Source organism: Rattus norvegicus, chromosome 14 (assembly GCF_021556685.1).
Source record: "Rattus norvegicus strain SHRSP/BbbUtx chromosome 14, alternate assembly SHRSP_T2T, whole genome shotgun sequence".
Lineage (NCBI taxonomy): Eukaryota > Metazoa > Chordata > Mammalia > Rodentia > Muridae > Rattus > Rattus norvegicus.
In genome coordinates, this window is record NC_141547.1 from 81,238,867 (window position 1) to 81,258,517 (window position 19,651).

General features: G+C 43.0%; 1 protein-coding gene and 1 long non-coding RNA gene across 6 annotated transcripts in view; one reads left to right on the forward strand and one right to left on the reverse strand.

Moving 5' to 3' along the window:
• LOC148001415 (uncharacterized) overlaps nucleotides 1-2,891 on the forward strand; it is a 16,048-nt gene extending 13,157 nt beyond the window's left edge. Inside the window, exons 1-3 of one of the 5 annotated variants that reach the window (XR_015637504.1) lie at nucleotides 1,231-1,434; nucleotides 1,573-1,862; nucleotides 2,704-2,891. Coding sequence is in view for 2 of the 5 variants with exons in the window: in XM_087584687.1 (XP_087440813.1) it covers nucleotides 1,318-1,434; nucleotides 1,573-1,579 (124 nt within the window). In the remaining 3 variants the exon portion in view is untranslated. Of the gene's footprint in view, nucleotides 1-1,230; nucleotides 1,435-1,572; nucleotides 2,023-2,703 lie in introns of those variants that run through there. The other 4 variants (XR_015637505.1, XR_015637497.1, XM_087584687.1 and 1 more) reach the window with 4 other exon arrangements.
• On the reverse strand, nucleotides 1,807-15,546 carry LOC148001416 (uncharacterized). The gene is made up of 3 exons (XR_015637511.1): nucleotides 15,464-15,546; nucleotides 6,516-6,624; nucleotides 1,807-1,893 (listed from the first exon to the last, which is right to left on the reverse strand). It is a non-coding gene; the product is annotated as an uncharacterized LOC148001416 (long non-coding RNA).
• Nucleotides 15,547-19,651: the final 4,105 nt, after the last annotated feature.

Sequence of the window (19,651 nt, forward strand, 5' to 3'; positions counted from 1 at the left end):
CATATTTCTGTAATAAACTAGACTAGTATCTAACATGACCATAAGTTCGATTCATTAACTATTAACTTGCATTTCTTAAATCTTCTAAAAAACAGTTTGTAATAACAGCTTTCAAGTACTAGAACAAGAATCGCGTTTTTAAAAGAATTGCATAGGTTTGGTGCCTTTGAGAAGAGTTAAAACATGCGTACATAGCATGTTGTATTAAAACATAACCTTAACTTTGTATCAACACACAAAGGTCTTTACCAGTGCAAGGTGTTTAGCTCATAGAGTTCTATAGTTAAAGAGTAGATGGTTCAATAATCTACCTTTCATTACTATTACTCCTGTGTTATTCCTATAGCCCCCTTTTTTTTTCTTTTAAACATTCTCTCCCCCTTTCCTTCTATTACTAGACAAGAGAGAAAGAGGGAGAAAGGAAAGAAAAAGAAAGAGAAAATCAATCCCTGAATCCCACCTCACTTACTTTGTTTCATTAACAACTTGCAACCACCACCACCCCCCCCCCTTTAACGACAACAAAGCCATCAAGTGACACTTGGCCATATAGCTAGGCTTTTCTCTTATTAGATCAAAACTTACATTACCCTTTTTACTCTAACCTACACTCTGCCACGTGGCTGATTGCCTGTGCTCAGGTTACCATGCAAACATCTTGTTACGTATTTCCAGGCAAATCTCTCACCCTGGCTCTCTCCCAGAATTCTCTCTGTCTCCCAGATGTGAAGCCTGTAGGATTTTAATTGACAGGTGGTGCAGCCAAAAATAAACAAGATAGTCTCTCTACAACCCCTCTTTTTAGTCCAATAAAAGGTTCTTTTTCTTTCAAATATAAATTGAATATAATTATAGTAATTATGAAAGTATATGGTCGGATATACATTAACAATGTTCAGTCCATAGTATTTGGCAGTTAAGGAAAAAAATTCTATTATCTATCCTACCTTGGATTATCAACCTAAGAGCATCTTCTTAGACATAGAACATCATCTTAACTCCTAAACAATTGTAGCTTACAGTAAGACTATGACTTTCAGGTCTTTAACCTCATCAGAGACCTGAAAAGGAATAAGTATTACCTGCATATGTAGGAAGTGCAGGGGTGAAGCTTCCAAAAATTATAGAAATGACAGAGACAGTGGCCTGCCTGGACAGTCCCCAGTGTAATTTAAAATATTGGCATATCACCCTCTGCCTTCTGCCCCAGAATATCTGACAGACCCCTGTGAAGCAGTAGCTATGAAGGACCTGCTTACCCGGTATCAGTAGAGTCCAGCAATTGACTTCCCTACTCTGTTTGTCCTTTCTGGATAGCATTCTGTCTGAAGACGAAGTTAGAGCATTTTCTTTGCCTAGTGACTACCTTAACAAAACCGAAGCCATCTCCAAATGGAGGTCCTTTGATACTCATCATCTTCTTCCAAGTCTGAGGTGGGAACTTCTGGTTCTCTGGAAAGTCAGTTTTGTCAGTGATGTTTTGCTGGGCCACGCGGGTGAAAGATGTTTTACTATAGCTGAGATGTGAAAGGATGTGTGATGTATAGAAAGAATATAACTATGACCCCACAGGTCGTAGGAGGACAGCAGGAACCAGAGCTCTGGCTTGTCTTGCTCCAGCCCGTGAATCCTCGCTGACGACGCACATGTATTGGTTCACTTACATTGCATTGCTGATCTTCACTTGCGACTTCATAGAGAGAAACTCACCAAAGAATTTCTCTTGAGGTTCCCGCAACTTCTTGCCACTTCAGCACTCTCAGGCCAAGGCCACCTGGCTAACCTCGTGTTTTCTTCTGGACTGAACTGCCCCTGCTGGTTCGTGTGTGCTGTCTGCTGAGTGGACTGGGCTGCTGCTTCTGGTTTGTGTTTGGTGTTTGCTGGTGGAATGGGCTGAGAACAACAAAGATTGGAATTACCCCAAAGAACTATTTCTTAACAGGTCCCCTCCCCCTTTCTTTTCCATTACCTCTAGTGAGTGGTGGGCCACAGGGGAGGTTCAACCTTTATTAAAGTTGGTTGAAAACAAATATATGCCTATACTAGTTGAATGGGGTTCTTGCAGGAACTGACATGTCTCAACGTCCAAAAAGCCTTAAGTTAATATCTTTAAATGCCATATTCTGAAGTAGAAACTTAAGGGTTCTTTGGAAAGTTGGTTGGATGGTGTTTTGCTGGGGCAAACATATTAAGGAGTGTTTTCCTGAATTAGACACAGGTGAAAGACTAAGGCAGACTCACGGTGAAATATTTAGCTGAAGCAGACACAGGAGAGAGGATGTTCTACTAAAGCAAGCATATCAAAGGACACGTGATGAAGGATTCTTCACTAAGGACATGGTCCGCCTTTCATTGTGTAGTTGAGATGTATTTGTCAGGACTCCATACAGAAAAACACACCAAAGAAACTTCTATCCCAAGAGTACACAGGGGTGGACCTATAGCTCCGTTCGCCTATGTAGCAAAGGACAGCCTTGTCAGGCATCAATGGGAGGAGAGGCCCTTGGTACTGTCAAGGCTTGATGAAGGCTCAATGGCCCAGAGTAGGGGAATATCAGGGCAGGGAGGTGGGAGGGAGTGGATGGGTGGGTGAGGGAGCACCCTCATAGAAGCAGGGGGAGGGAGGATGGCATAGCAGGTTTTTGGAGGGGAAATGGGGAAAGGGAATAACACTTAAATGTAAATTTTTTTTCTTTTTTTCAGAGCTGGGGACCGAACCCAGGGCCTTGCGCTTGCTAGGCAAGCGCTCTACCACTGAGCTAAATCCCCAACCCCATAATTTTTTTTTAAAAATCCAATAAAAGAAAAAACAAAAACTTCTGGTGGCATGCTGCAGATTCTTGTTGCTTCTGCAGACCCAGACCCGGGCTGATTGACAGAGTAACGTCAGGTGAGGCAAGACCCATGGAGGACATGTGATGTTTAAAGGGCATAACTAGGACTCCACAGGCAGTGACAGAGGCTAAGCTTGACTTGCTTATAGAGCTAAGTGTGCAACACTTGTGGGTCTCCAGTCTTTGCTGCCCCTCACTTCCCTGAGAGAGACACAGCCAAGAACTTCTCCTGGCGTCCCTCTGGTTCTCTTCTGTTGACTTGTGCAGAGACTGAGGCCTGGCTGTCTCGACTCTACTGAGCAGGACCGCTGGTGCATCCGTGAAATCCGTGAAATGTTTGTGAGTGAAAGGAGCTGCCCCTGCTGACCTGTAAACCGTACTGCCAACTTCCTGACAACACAGACAGGAGTTGCTCCAAAGAACCTCTCTAAACCTCCACTTCCCCTCTGCCCCTATATCCTTTCTTTTCCACTACCTTCAGTGGGTGGTAGGTTCTTGAAGACCATCTGTTTATTCATAGCCTATCTGAACAAACAAACGTTGTCTTCTTCTAGCTATTTATAATTTGTTGTAATTACCAAGGATGTATTTTTTGTGAAAATCCAGGCTAGTATCCTACATGACCATGAGTATGACTGTCTGACCATTGGGTTGAATTTCTCAACCATCCCTAACAGTTTGAAATAGCATCTATCAAAAGGATTGGGACTAAACCTTCTGTTTTTTAAATGAGTTACATAGGCACAATACTTATGCGAGAGTTGAACCATACATACATTATGTTGTAACAAAATTAATCTTACATTTTGCGTCAATATCAAAGACATACCAATGAAAACCTTAAACCTCTATCAGTGTACAGTAATCCATATCAATGTAAACAAAAGTAACTCTGAGAATAGCAAGAGCTCTAAGTTGAAGAGTAGATTCTATAATCTACCCCTTTATTCTATTATTTCTATATGATAATTCTATATTCCCCCTTTTCTTTTCAACTCTCTTCCTTTTCCCTAAGAAGGAAAGAATGATAAAGAAAAGGAAAGGAAAAAGATAGCATTTTCAACAAATGGTGCTGGTTCATCTGGAGGTCAGCATGTAAAAGAATGCAAATTGATCCATTCTTATCACCCTGTATAAAGCTCAAGTCCACGTGGATCAAGGATCACCACATAAAACCAGATACACTCAAACTAATAGAAGAAGACTGGGAAAGAGCCTCGAACACATGGGCACTGGGGAAAATTTCCTGAACAGAACACCAGTGGCTTATGCTCTAAGATCAAGAATCCACAAATGGGGGGCGGTCTAGAGAGATGGCTCAGTGGTTAAGAGCACTGGCTGCTCTTCCAGAAGTCCTGAGTTCAATTCCCAGCAACCATATGGTGGCTCACAACCATCTGTAATGGAGATCCGATGCCCTCTTCTGGTGTGTCTGAAGACAGCAACCGTGTACTCACGTACATAAAATAAGTAAATACATCTTAAAAAAAAAAAGAATCGACAAATGGGACCTCATAAAATTGCAAAGCTTCTGTAAGGCAAAGGACATTGTCATTAGGACAAAACAGCAATCGACAGATTGGGAAAAGATCTTTACCAATCGTACATCCGGTAAAGGGCTAAGAGCCAATATATACAAAGAACTCAAGAAGTTAGACTCCAGAGAATCAACTAACCCTATTTAAAAATGTGATACTGAGCTAAACAAAGAATTCTCAGCTGTGGAATATTGAATGGCTGAGAAACACCTAAAGAAGTGTTCAACATCCTTAGTCATCAGGGAAATGCAAATCAAAACAACCCTCAGATTTCACTTCACACCAGTAAGAATGGCTAAGATCAAAAACTCAGGTGACAGCAGATGCTGGTGAGGATGTGGAGAAAGAGGAACTACATCGTTGGTGAGATTGCAAGCTGGTACAACCACTCTGGAAATCAGTCTGGAGGTTTCTCAGAAAATTGGACATAGTACTACCTGAGGACCCAGCTATATCACTTCTGGGCATATTCCAAAAAGATGTCCCAACATATAACAAAGACACATGCTCCACTATGTTCATAGCAGTCTTATTCATAATAGCCAAAAGCTAGAAAGAACCCAGATGTTCTTCAACAGAGGAACGGATACAGAAAATGTGGTACATTTACACAATGGAGTACTACTCAGTTATTAAAAACAATGATTTCATGAAATTCATAGGCAAATGAATGGAACTGGAAAATATCATCCTGAGTGAGGTAACCCAATCACAGAAAAACACACATGGTATGCACTCACTGATAAGTCGATATTAGCCCAAAAGCTTGGAATACCCAAGATACAACCCACAGACCAAATGAAGCTCAAGAAGAAGGATGACCAAAGTGTGGGTGCTTCAGTCATTCCTAAAAGGGGAAACAAAAATATTCATAGGAGGAAATACAGAGACAACATGTGGAGCAGAGACTGAAGAAAAGGTCATTCAGAGCCTGCCCCATCTGGGGATCCAGCACATATACATACAACCACCAAACCCAGACAATATTGCTGATGCCAAAAAGTGCATGCTGACAGGAACCTGATAGAGCTGTCTCCTGAGAGGCTCTGCCAGAGCATCGAGCTGAGAATGCTGTCCTCATTGGAGGAGTTAGAGAAAGGATTAAAGGAGCTGAAGGGGTTTGCAACCCCATAAGAATAACACCAACCAACCAGAACTCCCAGGGACTAAACCACCATCCCAAGAGTATACACGGACAGACCCATGGCTCCAGCTACATATGTAGCAGAGGATGGCCTTGTGGGGCACCAATGGGAGGAGAAGCCCTTGGTCCTGCCAAGGCTCAATACCCCAGTTTAGGGGAGTGTCAGGGTGGGGAGGTGGGGGGGAACACCCTCACAGAAGCTAGACGCTGGGGGAAGGGGGATTGGATAAGGGGTTTATGGGCAGGAAACCGGGAAAGGGGATAACATTTGAAATGTAAATAAAAAATTCAATTAAAAAAAAGAAAAGGAAAGATAGAAATCTCTGAGTCTAAGATCCCTATTTTGTTTTCTCCCTATCCAAGACTATAACTATTTATAACCATCTCCTTAAATGACATGTGTGTAACTCATAAAATGACCAAAACCATCCACTCCAACTTAAGAGATTGGGACAGCAGTCTTTTTATAATTGCTTCCCACTGATTTTGGATGTAGAATTCCTTTGAGGGGACCTAAGAAAATTAGAAAAATAATCAAGTCTTAAGAAAGCTAACTGTGGCATTTGCTGTCCAGTCTCTATTGCTGAGAAAGCTCAGGCTTAAGTGAAGCCCTGACTGGATCAGTCTGTGAGGCTGGACCATGTGAGCTAGCTATTTTGAAGTTGTTCAGGGAGCAAGTCTCCTGAGGAATGCCATCGAAGCAGTCTGAGGAAGATCAGGCATTCCAGCGTTCTCAAGGGCAGATCTTGTTAGGGCTGCTTCCTGGTTGTCGTTTTCTAAAAACATACTTTCTTACAAGAAATATGTAGTTCTGTACCAACCAGGCGTGGAATGCACAAGCCGTGAAGACCACCCACTTTCATCTGAGCAGGTGGCTTGTGAACCTCGGTAATGAGCAAGACCGATTAGGCATGCACAGCAAGTTTTGGCTGGAGTCGTTTTTATGTCCCAATCGGTTTTAGAATTGTTCCCAAATAGAGAGGCCAGCATATACATTACCTATCTTGTCCTTTTGATTTTCTCCTTGTCTGTAGCGGATCTTCAGGAGGTCTTCCCTAGTTAAATCTTATTTCCAATAATTTGGATAGAAGACATAGCTTTTCTTTTCCTGTTGGAACACAAGTAAAATGTCCTCACAACACAGCATACTTCCTTTCTTTCATTCTGGAGTTAGGGCTTTTTTTTTTTAATTTATTCATTTATTATATATAAGTACACTGTAGCTGTCTTCAGATACACCAGAAGAGGGCATCGGATCTCTTTACAGATGGTTGTGAGCCACCATGTGGTTGCTGGGAATTGAACTCATGACCTCTGGAAGAGCAGTCGGGTGCTCTTAACCGCTGAGCCATCTCTCCAGCCCCTGGAGTTAGGGCTTTTATAGGCTGATCTAATTCAGGAGTTCTTTCTAAACTCCAGTGTATCTTTGCAGTTATGCTATTTATCTCATTGACTTTTAAAACATTTAAAGTTAACAGAGCACATTTTAAACTATCTTTGGGAGATGCCATATCTCCCTTCTGTTCTATGAGCACTTTCTTTAAAATCCTGGAGGACTATAAGGTATATCTATAACAGGTCTTATGTCATAATGTATCAATATTATTGTATTCTAATGGATGTGTATGCCTGAGTTTAATTTGCAAAGGCATTTTAAAGACAGCCATCACCCCTAATAAACGTGCACTGTCAGAATCATCTCCCCCAGAATTCAAGGCCAAAGTTCCAAATGTGTACATATCATATCACATCAACACGTGTACATACCTCAATTCTCCAAACCCTGTAAAATGAGACACACCCATTGTGTGGCTTTTCTTTAAGCTGGCATCAATAATCAGAATCTGGATTCTTAACACGTTCTGTAACCTTCCAGTCTAGAACTATGTATTTGATGTTATTGTCAGCTCAAGATTGTATTTCTATTTTGACTTAAAGATTCTTTCAACCTCTGTTTTATAGCCTCTAATCTACTATCTGATTTCTTCAACTCGTCTTCCTCCAAGTCTGTGTCCTTCTGACCCCTCCCCAAGATGACATACCAAGCTGTAACCATTGAAAACACAGCCATTTGCATGCTATGTGGAGCAAGATCATATGGAATCCAGATGCCATGTGTCACTGCGTCTCCCTCCACCCCAAACATAGAAAATACTTTTGGTTTTTTTATCTCAAAACTTCTCCCTAAGGACTTTAATTTACCAATCTTAAATTCAGTTCCTTGCCAGTGCAGACACCCGGGGCTTTTTATTTTGTACCTTGTGATGTTGCTAGCCCAGGCCTCGCTGCAGATCAGATAGCTCGAGGCTCCTGGTCCTGCTGGACTGGGCCAGGACTTTCCAACTCAGTGTTTCTGCACTTCCTCAGGCCGTGGCTTCCGATCGAACTGGTTCTACTTTTAACTGTGCTGCTCTTGGGACAAGTCGCAGCTATTGTGCCCCTAGTCTTTGGCTGACTTTCCTTCCTTTAAAAAATAGGCCAGGCATCTTGTCCAGCTAGCCTGACTTTCTCCATTTCCACCCGGGCCTTTTCAGGCTGTGAGCTTGGGTTCTAATTGCTGCAAGCTGGGCCCCACTTGTTGAAGTTAGGTCTGGTTCTTCCTCCCAGTCTCACACTCTCAGAGATAAGATTCGGACTCAAAATATATTCATAAATACCATGGCTATATAGCTAGGCTCTTCTCTGGCTAGAATCATAACTTAAGGTTTACTTACTCTAACCCATTTATTCTACATTCTGCCGCATGGCTGATTACCATGCATAGGTACCATGCATCTGTCTCCTCACATCTTCCTGGGCAAATCTCTTGCCCTGGCTCTATTCCCAAATTCATTCTGCTTCCTGGATGTCCCACCTTCTATTCTACCCAGGTTTTAAATTAATTAAATTAATTAGTTTAATTAGAATTTTAATTAATTTAGTTAAATTTAATTAATTTTTTAATGCTGATGCATCCATACAATACATAATATATTCTTTCAACACCCAACAATTTTTGGATATTGGTCAGTCTTAAGAAAGCTAGCTGTAGCATTTGCTGTTCTGTCTACTTATGCTGAGAAAGTTCCTGGCTTGACTGAAGTTCTGTAAGGCTGGACAATCTAGCTAGCCATTTTGAAATGGTCCCGGGTACAGATTTTTGAGGAAACAGTGTTGAGGCAGTCTGAGGTAGGATCAGGCAGGATGCTGAAATAAATATGTCTCCGTGTATCAGCATCCCCAAGGGTGAATCTTGTCAGAACTGCCTTGACTTCACTGGTGTCTGTAAGCATATAAACTTCACAGATAATATCACTTCTGCAGTAGCATACGTGTGGAATGTGCCCCATGCATAATTCAGTCAAGAGTCTCTGCTCTCTGTTTCTTTATAAGTAAGTTTGGATTGTATAACCAAACAGTAATGTGAATTTCTGTCTATGCCATTTGAAAGGATGGCATGGTACGTCATGAGGACTCTGTCGCCAATGAGACTTATTGCTATGCGTAGATGAAGTCCTGGCTGGAGACATTTTCATGTCTCGGCCAGTCCCGGGGCACTTCCCAGATGGGGGGTCGGGGGATCAGCAAATCATGTTTCATCTTTTGTTCTTCTTGATTTCTTTCTGTCTGGGGGAACACATTTCCTCTCCTCCCATTTGAAGTTAGGACATCCTCACATAAACAGCCTGCTTCAGCTCAGCAGTCTTTCCCATCGTCCTGTGCCTCTCGCAGCTGGGTTTGTTGTTGTTTAGAGTTGCAAAGTTTAAAGTTAATAAAGTACTATAAAGTCTATCTCCGGGGGTTTGGTTACCCCCTTTTGTTTGTTTGGCATCTTCTATAAAGTACGATTAGATTGCTCTACAACTGCTTGTCCTGTAGGATTATGTGGTAAACCTGTAATATGCTTTATGGTATAATATGCAAAGCTTCCTTCACTTTTCTAGTGATATCTGCTGGAACATTGTCAGTCTTAATTTGTACAGGTAGTCCCATAACTGCCATAAATTCTAATAGATGTGTAATTACCAAGTCAACCTTTTCAGAAAGTAAAGCAGTTGCCCGTTGAAATCCTGAGTATGTATCTGTCTATGGCGTGTTGCCAAGGAATGGAAAATCTTTCTTCAAACCTTTGCTTTTAACATGGTGGGGTTTTTTTTCTCTGAAATTCTGAAGCTCCTAGTGCATTTCCTATCAATAGCCAATCAACATCATCATTACCTTTTGCTAGAAGCCCCGGAAGGCCCACATGGGATCGGATATGTGTTACCAACAATGGACGATGTCTATCTCTGACTATCTGTTATAGATGAATGAACTATGCTGAGGTTAACACTGAATCATCCTGGATAAGGTCAGCGGTCTCTGTGTGCAGAACATCTGTCTGGATATGGAGAGTCAGTGGCCATATTAAGAGATTCTTGAGGGGTTGGGGATTTAGCTCCGTGGTAGAGCGCTTGCCTAGGAAGCGCGAGGCCCTGGGTTCGGTCCCCAGCTCTGAAAAAAAGAACCAAAAAAAAAAAAAAAAAAAAAGAGATTCTTGAAACTTTAATAGTACGATAAGAAGAGCATAGAACACTAATTGTGACCTGAGTTATAAGGGCGCTGGGCCACCTTATTTAATTTTTCTGACTTATAGCCTAACTTATTTGCATCAGTATAGAACGTAGGGGCTCCAGAACTTGGTGTCCCTTTAACTACATGAGGGCCCAATCAGTTCTTTTTATAAACTAAAGTTGCCTGCTTTGGGACATTTTTTTGTTCATTTCTCCCTCAAAATTACTGCAAGCCCTTTCCCAGTGTTCACTTTTTGCCAACGATGAGGCAATCTGTGCATTAGTAAAAGGTCCACAATTTCTTTTTCTTTTTTTTTTTTTTGGTTCTTTTTTTTTTTTTTTTTTTTTTTTTTTTTCGGAGCTGGGGACCGAACCCAGGGCCTTGTGCTTCCTAGGTAAGCGCTCTACCACTGAGCTAAATCCCCAGCCCCCACAATTTCTGACGGATCTTTTTGTGCTAATTGACGAAGCCTCACCTTTCCTTTCAGAATCAATTCAGAAACTTTTTTTGGCTTTAATTTTTTTTGCCAAGTTTGTGGGATAAAAGCATTCATTCTAAGATATAAGTTTCTCTCTGCATAAGAATTTCTGTGGGAGAATGAATAGAAGGAAGAATAACTAAAATACAAGCAATCTTTGGAGACAAACGATCCAGGTGTGTATCTTGTAATCTCTTTTCTACCAGGGCCAAATCTCTCTCAGCCTTAGCTGATAATTTTCTTGGACTATTTAAGTTTGCCTTGTAAGGTTTGAAATGAATTACTTAGCTCTTGAGTAGTTAATCCAATCTGGGGCTTTCTTTATCCAATTGATTTCTCTCAACAATTTTTGAAACTCTTAATTGAGAATTAAGAATTCTCAATTGTTCTCTTCTGATTTGTATCTTTTGTAAACATATGTATATGCTAGATAATTAATAGAATCTCCTCTTTGTATTTTTTTTCAGGAACAATTTATAATCCCCAGCAAGGCAAAATTCTCTTTCCTTTGTCAAACATTCTTTCCTAAGGTATTTGTATCCGAATCAGCCAGTAAGATATCGTCCACATAATGGTAAATTATAGATTGAGGAAAGTGCTTATGAATTATTTCTAATGACTGTTTTACAAAAATATTGGCATAAATTGAAATTTATTTCAAACTTAGCAAGGTGATATGGATTTAGATAGTCCAAGAAAATTATTAGCTGAGGCTGAGAGAGTCAGCCCTGGTAGAAAAGAAATGACTATTAACATTCCCTTGTGGCAAGACTCTCCAGTGACATCTCTTTATTGGACAATTTTATTGAAAGTAGGTACTGAGAAAGCAAACCTTTCCCTATCATGCTCATGTACGGGATTGTGGAAAAGCAATCTTTTAACTCAATCACTATGATAGGCCACGCCTTAGGTGACAAGGAAGGCAATGGGATAAAGGCAACGTAAAGAGCTCATTGTCTGAATGGTTTTATTAATTGCTCTTAGATCTGTCAACATCCTCCATTTGCCTGATTTCTTTTTAGTGACAAAGGGAGGAGAGCTCCAAGGGCTGGTGGACTTTTCTATGTATTGAACCTCCAGCCGCTCTTGGTCTAGTGTCTGTAATATTTCTTTTGTCATAGGTCATTTTCCTATCCACACAGGCTTGTCAGTTCGCTACGTTAGTGGTAGGGCAACTGCGGATCGACCAACAGTGGCGCTCCCATATAAAGTTGAAGAATTGGCCTCTATTGTATCCTACCTATGGATAGTCTGTCTGCAGTAACATTTCCTATTGGGAACTTCTCATTGACAGCCTGTCTTTGAAGGTAGAGGAGTGCTAATCTGTGCTTCCCACTGTTGCAATCGGTCTTTTACACATAGATTTATGTCTATGTTAGCCACATATGGCCCTAATTTTCCTATTTGATCTTCTGGCCCAATGCACTTAATCCATTTAAAAATAGCTGGGTTTTGGGGGTTGGGGATTTAGCTCAGTGGTAGAGCACTTGCCTAGCAAGTGCAAGGCCCTGGGTTCGGTCCCCAGCTCCAAAAAAAAAAAAGGAAAAAAAAATAGCTGGGTTTTTTGGGGGGGTGGTATCTTTAGAATCTCTTGTTTTGTCCGTAGGAGTGCCTCTGTCTCTGAGAAATGGTTTCTTTAAGTTTGGAGCAGCTGTTTGTCCTATCAGGCTTTGATTTTTTTGTTTTTTCAGAATGGTCAGGAAACAAAATGACTCATGTTGGTTTTTGTTGGGCCTTGAATGAAGCCCCTTAGTCAGTTTCCTGACATTAAGGAATTGCATCAAATATCTTGGGATAACCTACATTTATGAACCTATGTCCATACCCTCCACATGTTCTACACTTCACCGGAGACTTTCTCCATGAATTTATCATCATCATCATCATCATCATCATTGAAGAATGTATCTTTGAAACTGTTTGTCTCTGGTCCTTCAGGGAATGACCTGAACTTTGATAGCCACAACGATAAGCACTTTGTGTTTTTATATCTCCTGTAATTGTTTCTCCAATCATAGCTAAACTGTGAGAATTAGAGTCTATGTCCTCAGTAGTCTTAGTCCACTCATAAAGAGGTGTGACCCTGGCCCTCGATGGTCTAATAGACTTTCTGCATTCAGCATTGGCATTTTCAAAAGCTAAAGATTCAATCAAAATTTCTCCAGCATTTGGATCCGATCCTGCTCTATTCAGCGCTGTAGCTGATCTCTGTAAAAAGCCAGTGAACGATTCATCTGAACCCTGGGTTATCTTTGCAAATGATTCAGCTCGTCCCCGTTGTTCAACCTTGTCCCAAGCATTTAAGGCTACTGTACGATGACGTTGCTCTATGACAGAGTCATCAAGGGTAGTCCGTACTCTCGATTCAGAACTCGGACCTTCACCCGGTAACTGACCCCTGACATTATCGATGCCTCTAGTCAATGCTCCATCACTGAAGCCTCATCTTTCCACCATGTTAGCTATTGTAATTGAGCCAAGATGGCTGTCATCAAATCTCTATCTTTTGGGATTTTACAGTTTCGCATGGCTCAGTTACTAGGTATCAGTTTGGTGGATTGGTGACTGTAAGTCATAGGTCATTATTGCTCCCTCCACTCTCCTTCAGTCTTGTGTTGCTATAGGTTGACACCAACATTCTTGACAACCCTGTGGGTTTCTTTCATCCTCTTTAATTCTCTTAACAGGGCTGGGAAAGTCATTTTAGGTGTTCTAGCAGAGATAGACTGCCTTTTTCCAGTCTTGTTGCTGTGGATGCTGGTTTTCCTTCCTCTTTCTCTATCGTAGTGTCTTTCTCAGGTTTTTTTGTTTTTTGTTTTTTTTTTTTTTTTTTTTGGTTCTTTTTTTCGGAGCTGGGGACCGAACCCAGGGCCTTGCGCTTCCTAGGTAAGCGCTCTACCACTGAGCTAAATCCCCAGCCCCATCTCAGTTTTATTTATAGGGTTTTTGTCTAATTTTATTTCTAAGGTTTGTCTTATTTTTCATTTCTTCCTTTTCTTGTATCTCTACCATTTTAGTCTCTTTTCTCTTTTACTGTTTTTAAATTTAATACTTTTCCAGTTTTGAAGTTTGGGGCTTTTCAGACCCATTGCAGCTCCTGGCAAATCTGCAGACTCCTCAGATGGTTCAACACCACCCCTTTAACTCAGTCTAGCAGGCAGCTGGCTTCTGGTTCTGCCCTCTTCCGGTTGGTCCCTTTCATTAGGTGGTGTAGGATTCTCCCCCTAGGTAGCCAATTGGTCCATCATCTACGCATAGCAATAAGTCTCATTGGCGACAGAGTCCTCATGACGTACCATGCCATCCTTTCAAATGGCATAGACAGAAATTCACATTACTGTTTGGTTATACAATCCAAACTTACTTATAAAGAAACAGAGAGCAGAGACTCTTGACTGAATTATGCATGGGGCACATTCCACACGTATGCTACTGCAGAAGTGATATTATCTGTGAAGTTTATATGCTTACAGACACCAGTGAAGTCAAGGCAGTTCTGCCCTCTTCCGGTTGGTCCCTTTCATTAGGTGGTGTAGGATTCTCCCCCTAGGTAGCTAATTGGTCCATCTAGCTCTCTCTAGTGCACCTTTTGATCTTTCTCTGGAACCATGCGGTGCCTGGGAGAAGCCACAGCCACTGTGCCCTCAGGCTCAGGTATGAGAGAGACCATAGGGGCAGCAGCTCTGGCAGCTGAGTTCGTTCACAGGCATTCTCTTAAAAAAGCTAGGCATCGGGTTGGGGATTTAGCTCAGTGGTAGAGCGCTTGCCTAGCAACCGCAAGGCCCTGGGTTCGGTCCCCAGCTCCGAAAAAAAAAAAAAAAAAAAAAAAAAAAAAAAGGCTAGGCATCTTCGGTCTGGCTAGGAAACTGCTCTGGGAAGTGTTTATTTGCATATTTTATGTGGGACTTTCCCAAGCTTAAATTCTATGTCTGACAGTGGATACCATTTGTAGCTGGAGGCTTTTCCACCAAAGCTCAAGTTCCTGAAACAATGACTCTGAGATCGAAGTATTTACAAATAATTGCCTAGACCAAAGCTTCAGCTCGCTCTTGCTAGCTTGTAACTAATTTATGCTGTTTATTCTAAGTCCAGCCAAGTGGTTGGTTACCTCTCCTCAGTTATATGCAACTGCTTCCATCAGCCTTCAAGGCAAATCTCTCCCTACACCTGACTCTATTCCAGAATTCCTCTCTCTCTCCCGAAACTCCCACCTCCTATTTCCTGCCTCAGCTTATTGGCCAGTCAGCATTTATTGACTGGCGATGCTTCCACATAATCCACAGATTCTGTCTACAATCAGGCCATCCATAAAAGCTCCATCTCTCCACCCCTTCAAGAAACCTTATATAAACTGTGTTCTCAGCAGTTCTCTGTTGCTTCTCGCCTGTCTCCCTCCTGGATTTTTTTTCCCTCCCAATAAATCTCTTGTGTGAGGCGTGTTGTGTAATTCCTTGGCTCCTGGTTGTTGTGATACATTTCCATCTGAGCTGTAACACTTACAGGAGGGAGTCAAGGGCAGAGCAAGGAGGAGTTGGGAGAAACTTTAGGAAAAGGGACAGCAGATGGGGAGGGAAAAGAGGATAGGAGAGAAAGTGGTGAGTGTCCTTTGGGGACATTTCCATCTGGTGCATCTCCAAGCCAAGTGGACCAGGAGTCTTGTCTTCTCAGAGTTCAAATTACAGAGGAGAGGCTTCCCTTCTCAGACGATAATTGTCCAGGCAGCGAGAAGCTGCCTGACCCACAGGTATGACTCTTGTAGCCCTTGTAGACTTCAAACCCTAAGGAGACAAGCAGAAACTCCGCGGTGAACCCAAGTTGGCCGTGAGAGACAAGTGGTTGGAGCAGGCGCAGAAGAAGCAGCAGGATAGGTAGAGTCTAGAATTTGAGAGTGGAAAATGGTGAGTGGCAGAAGCCAGCAGAAACAAATGATCCATACCTTATCTTGTCTTTTCACACAACTCAAGAGGCCGGGGCTCCCTTTGTAAACTTTGTAAATAAAGTTTGTAAGTTTTGTATACTTTGTAATCTCAGGATAGGGAGTGGCCAGGCTCCCATTGGAGGAGCTTCATATGCCAGGCCCCACCCCCAGACTTTCCTAACAGCTTTAATGGCTAATTTCTGTAAGAGCAGCTCCAGCCTTGAGGTGGGCTAGCGGCCAGGCTCCACTCTACAAGAAAAAAAAAATCTCACCCATCTCTAAGCTTGCTCCAATGATCAGACCCACACACACATTCCAATCCAAGGCCATCCTGGAAAGTTCTGCACCCCAAGAAAGCTTATATAAACCCTGCATTCTGCCGAGTTCTCTGCCGCTTCTCCCCGCTTCTCCCACTTCAGAGGCAGCCTCCTTCCTGGGCTTTTTCCCTCCCAATAAATCTCTCGTGTGAAGTTTGCTGTGTGGTGTGACTTTCCTTGGCTTCCCACTGCCAGGATGCCTCTGGGAGCAGAGCTACAACACCCCTGCTGGGGACCCTTGCCACAGACCCAGCACAGTTGTTCATTTCTGTGGGGAACCTTCCCTGGCAGCTGGAGCAGAGCTTCCGTAAGGGAAACCCTTTCCCTTCAGATCGGCTTTGGTTCTTGCCGAGCCCATTTCAGGTTTAACTAGAATTTGCTCTCCATCATGGAGAATGCCGTGGAAAAAATCACCCAACTCTACTCTAGAGACGCAAGGTTAGGTTTGCCTGGCTAACTTATTTTAGTTTCTTTTATATATAAGTACACTGTAACTCTCTTCAGACACACCAGAAGAGGGCATCAGATCTCTTTACAGATGGTTGTGAGCCACCATGTGGTTGCTGGGATTTGAACTCAGGACCTCCGGAAGAGCAATGAGTGCTCTTAACCGCTGAGCCATCTCTCCAACCCCTTTAGTTTCTTTTAAACTGCCTGTTTGGGTGGAAACCCTCCAGCTAACTGCTTAACTTAGCTTCTGTTAAACTGCTTGCTTCTGCAGCTGCCTAGTAAGAAGCCAAGATATTATTTTTGCCTGTGTTCTGGACGCTTAGGTCCCCAAATCCCTGGGTGTAATATCGGCTAGTTAGAATAAAGGTTTTGACTATAAATTGTGTCTGAGTGAGTTATCTCTGGTGAGCCACCTGTAAGAGCTGGGCCCCTTGGAGAGGGGTCTCTTGTGTACCCTTCCTGATGTTCAACTCCAGATGTGTCAGGAGCCATCTGCCTGCTTCTGAAGCAGAATAGAATCTGCCCGCTAGGCAAGGTCAAGACAGGTCAGGGTTTGCTGGCCTGGCAGTATGTTTTGCAGGCAGACAGATATCCTGGCTTGCTGGCACATGGGGCATTGGGAAGAGATAAACTTGAGGCTCAAGGTGAGGGGCTGAACATAACATTCTATTGACCTTGGTGGAAGGAACAGGGAGGCCTGGATAAGAAGAGATATCCTGTGTAAATGTCAGCAATTGTTTCTGCTACCCTGGAGGTTTGCTTCCCACAGCACTGTGGGGTATAAAAAGGATGTGCTCACGAAACTCAGGGCTGCAGTATTCACTGACCGTCCTCCTGAAACTGTCTCTCATCTCCCTGTCTTTCTTCTTTTCTTCTCTAATCCTCACTCCCCACTCAGGGACCATTCGACTTCTGCCAGCGTGCTCCAGCATAGCTGTGAGTGAGTGGGTGCAATAAAGAAATTGCGAACAACTAGTCCATGATAGGATTAAAGATTTTATTGTAGACATGAGACAGAGAGAGAACTGCCAGAGACATCTGGAAGAGTCCAGAGCAGAGAGAGAAAGAAGTAGACTGAAGATGGCCAGCGGACGACATGGCTGGGGCAAAGGAAGTGGGAAAATGGGAGAGAAAGCTAGAGATTGTAGGACAGTGAGACATAGAGAACAGAGTGTAGTGTAAGAGAATAGGATAACAAGAGAGGCTAGGATGCTGTCTTAGCTTTGAAGTATAAAACAGGGGTCCTAGAGCTAGCATGGGCTTTGATATGCAATCACAGGTGGCCATTGTGCCTTCTGCCAGAAGTAAGAGAAATTACTTTTTTTTTTTTTTTTGAAGTGGAAACTTCTGGTTTCTTTGGAAACTCAGTTATGTCAAAGAGCGTTTCATTGAAGCAGACACAGGTGAAAGGCTGTTTGGTTCAGGCAGATGCGTGAAGGAATGTTTCACTGAAGCACACGCACGTGAGAGGATGTTTTTCTAAAGCAAGTGTGTGCAAGAACTCGTGATGAGGGAGTCTTTGCACCACAACACACCGCACATGCATTGGTTCACCTTACATTGCATTGCTGGGCTCTATCTGTTGTGACTCCGTAGACAGGAATGCACCAAAAACCTTGTGGTGGTGTTCTGGTGGCTTTTTGCCACTTCCTCTGACTTGGGTCAATTGACAGAGGAATATCAGCTGATATAGACTCACGTGGTACTTTGCTAAGACAGACCCATGGGAAGACACGTGATGTCTGGAGGGAGCATAAACAGGACTCAATGGACAGTGACGGGGGCGTGCGGAGGTACCTAGCTAGCTGTCCAGTTCTTCGTTTGGTCTCTCATCTTTGGTTTTACTGATCTCCAGTTCGTTGAGAGATCCACGACCAAGAACTTCTCCTGGTTGTCCCTGCTGGTCCTGGTAGCTCCTGCTGACTTGTGCCAATTTGGCTGAAGCCTGACTGTCCCTGCTAGGTCCTGCCACCACTGATGATTGGTGTTCACTACCCCGACGTTTCTGGACTGCTGGCATAGGTGTGAAGTGTTTGTGAGGGTATCGTTGTCACTGGTGATTCCCGTGAACTGACCGCTAATCTTCTGACAGCGCAGATTAGATTTGCTCCAAAGAACATTTTCTAAACAGGTCCGCTTCCCCTGTACTCTAATAACCTTTCTTTTCCACAATTTCTGGTGGGCAGTAGGCTAGATGAGAGGTTAAAACATTTAAGAACCATTATTAAAAGTAGGGTTTGAAAAAAAAAATCTAAGCCTACACTTTTTCTGGCAGGTGGAAACCAATTTCACTAGTTCTTGAGTAATACTGACTCTCCAGGAACCCTGCAGTCCAGCTTGACCATTTCTAGATATCCGGACCACCTGTAAGACCAACACCGGGTAGATGCGGCAACCAGCTAAGCTATCTTTAAAAAACGGCAGCTGAGGCACCTGAAAAGGACACGTTCCAACCTGTTGGATGTCTAAAGGCTTGCCATGTGTTCCGCATTTCCAGCACTTAGCAGCTGTCACCCATGCTGGAGTGGGCTTGGGCAATGAAGCCGCTTTTGAGTCATTTTTGTTCCCATAAATAACCCCTGACCCATATTCGTAATCCCAATAACACTAATTGGTTCACCAAGTTGGACCTTGGTGGTACCCACACTTTGGTCTGCCATTGGTTCCTTATCTGGGGTGAGTAGATCTGTGTTATAGTTTGTTCGTTCATGTCTTTCCAGGGAATAGTATCACACAACACATCTGATGTTACCTCGGGCTTCCACATTAACAGACTCCCCCACAAATCTGACAAGAGAGTCTGATATAGACTAAACTGCATATATTAACTGCCCCTCACCTTCACCCTGGAAACCCTCTCCAGACCTCCTGGAGAAAGTCTGTAGTCCCTTACTGTGGCAAGGACCTTCCCCTAATGAATAAAGATTTCAGGGGACCAATCACTGGGCGAGGAGTAGGCGGGACTTCCAGGTTGGAGGGGGGAGGAGAAGAGAGACTTGCTGGATTTTTAGAGGAAAAGATTTTGGGGTACAAGATGTGATGAATTGGAGGCCCCTGGTTAGATGGTGGATCCACTAGATCGCCACCAGAGGATTTAATTTCGTATGGCTTACTAATCAGGATGTTAGCTGTTGTGCCCAGTGATTGTGTTACCTGTTGATCCTAAACTAAGATTGTGTGCTGTTTCCTTCTCGCAGTGACTCAACTGAGTTCCAGAGAAAGGTAAGGTGGCAGGGCACCACAAGCCAGTCATGGAATTTGGATGCGTTGGCCTAGTGTGACATCAACGCCCCCAGGGGACATAGCAAGTCAGGTGGAGAGATTTCAGGAGCTCTGAGCCAGAGAGTCTGTAAGATGAGAACAGCCTGCTGGTGTCAGTGGCCCACCCTGCCCTGTGTAGTGTGGGATGATGCATATTTTAGTATTTCCTGCTACACCT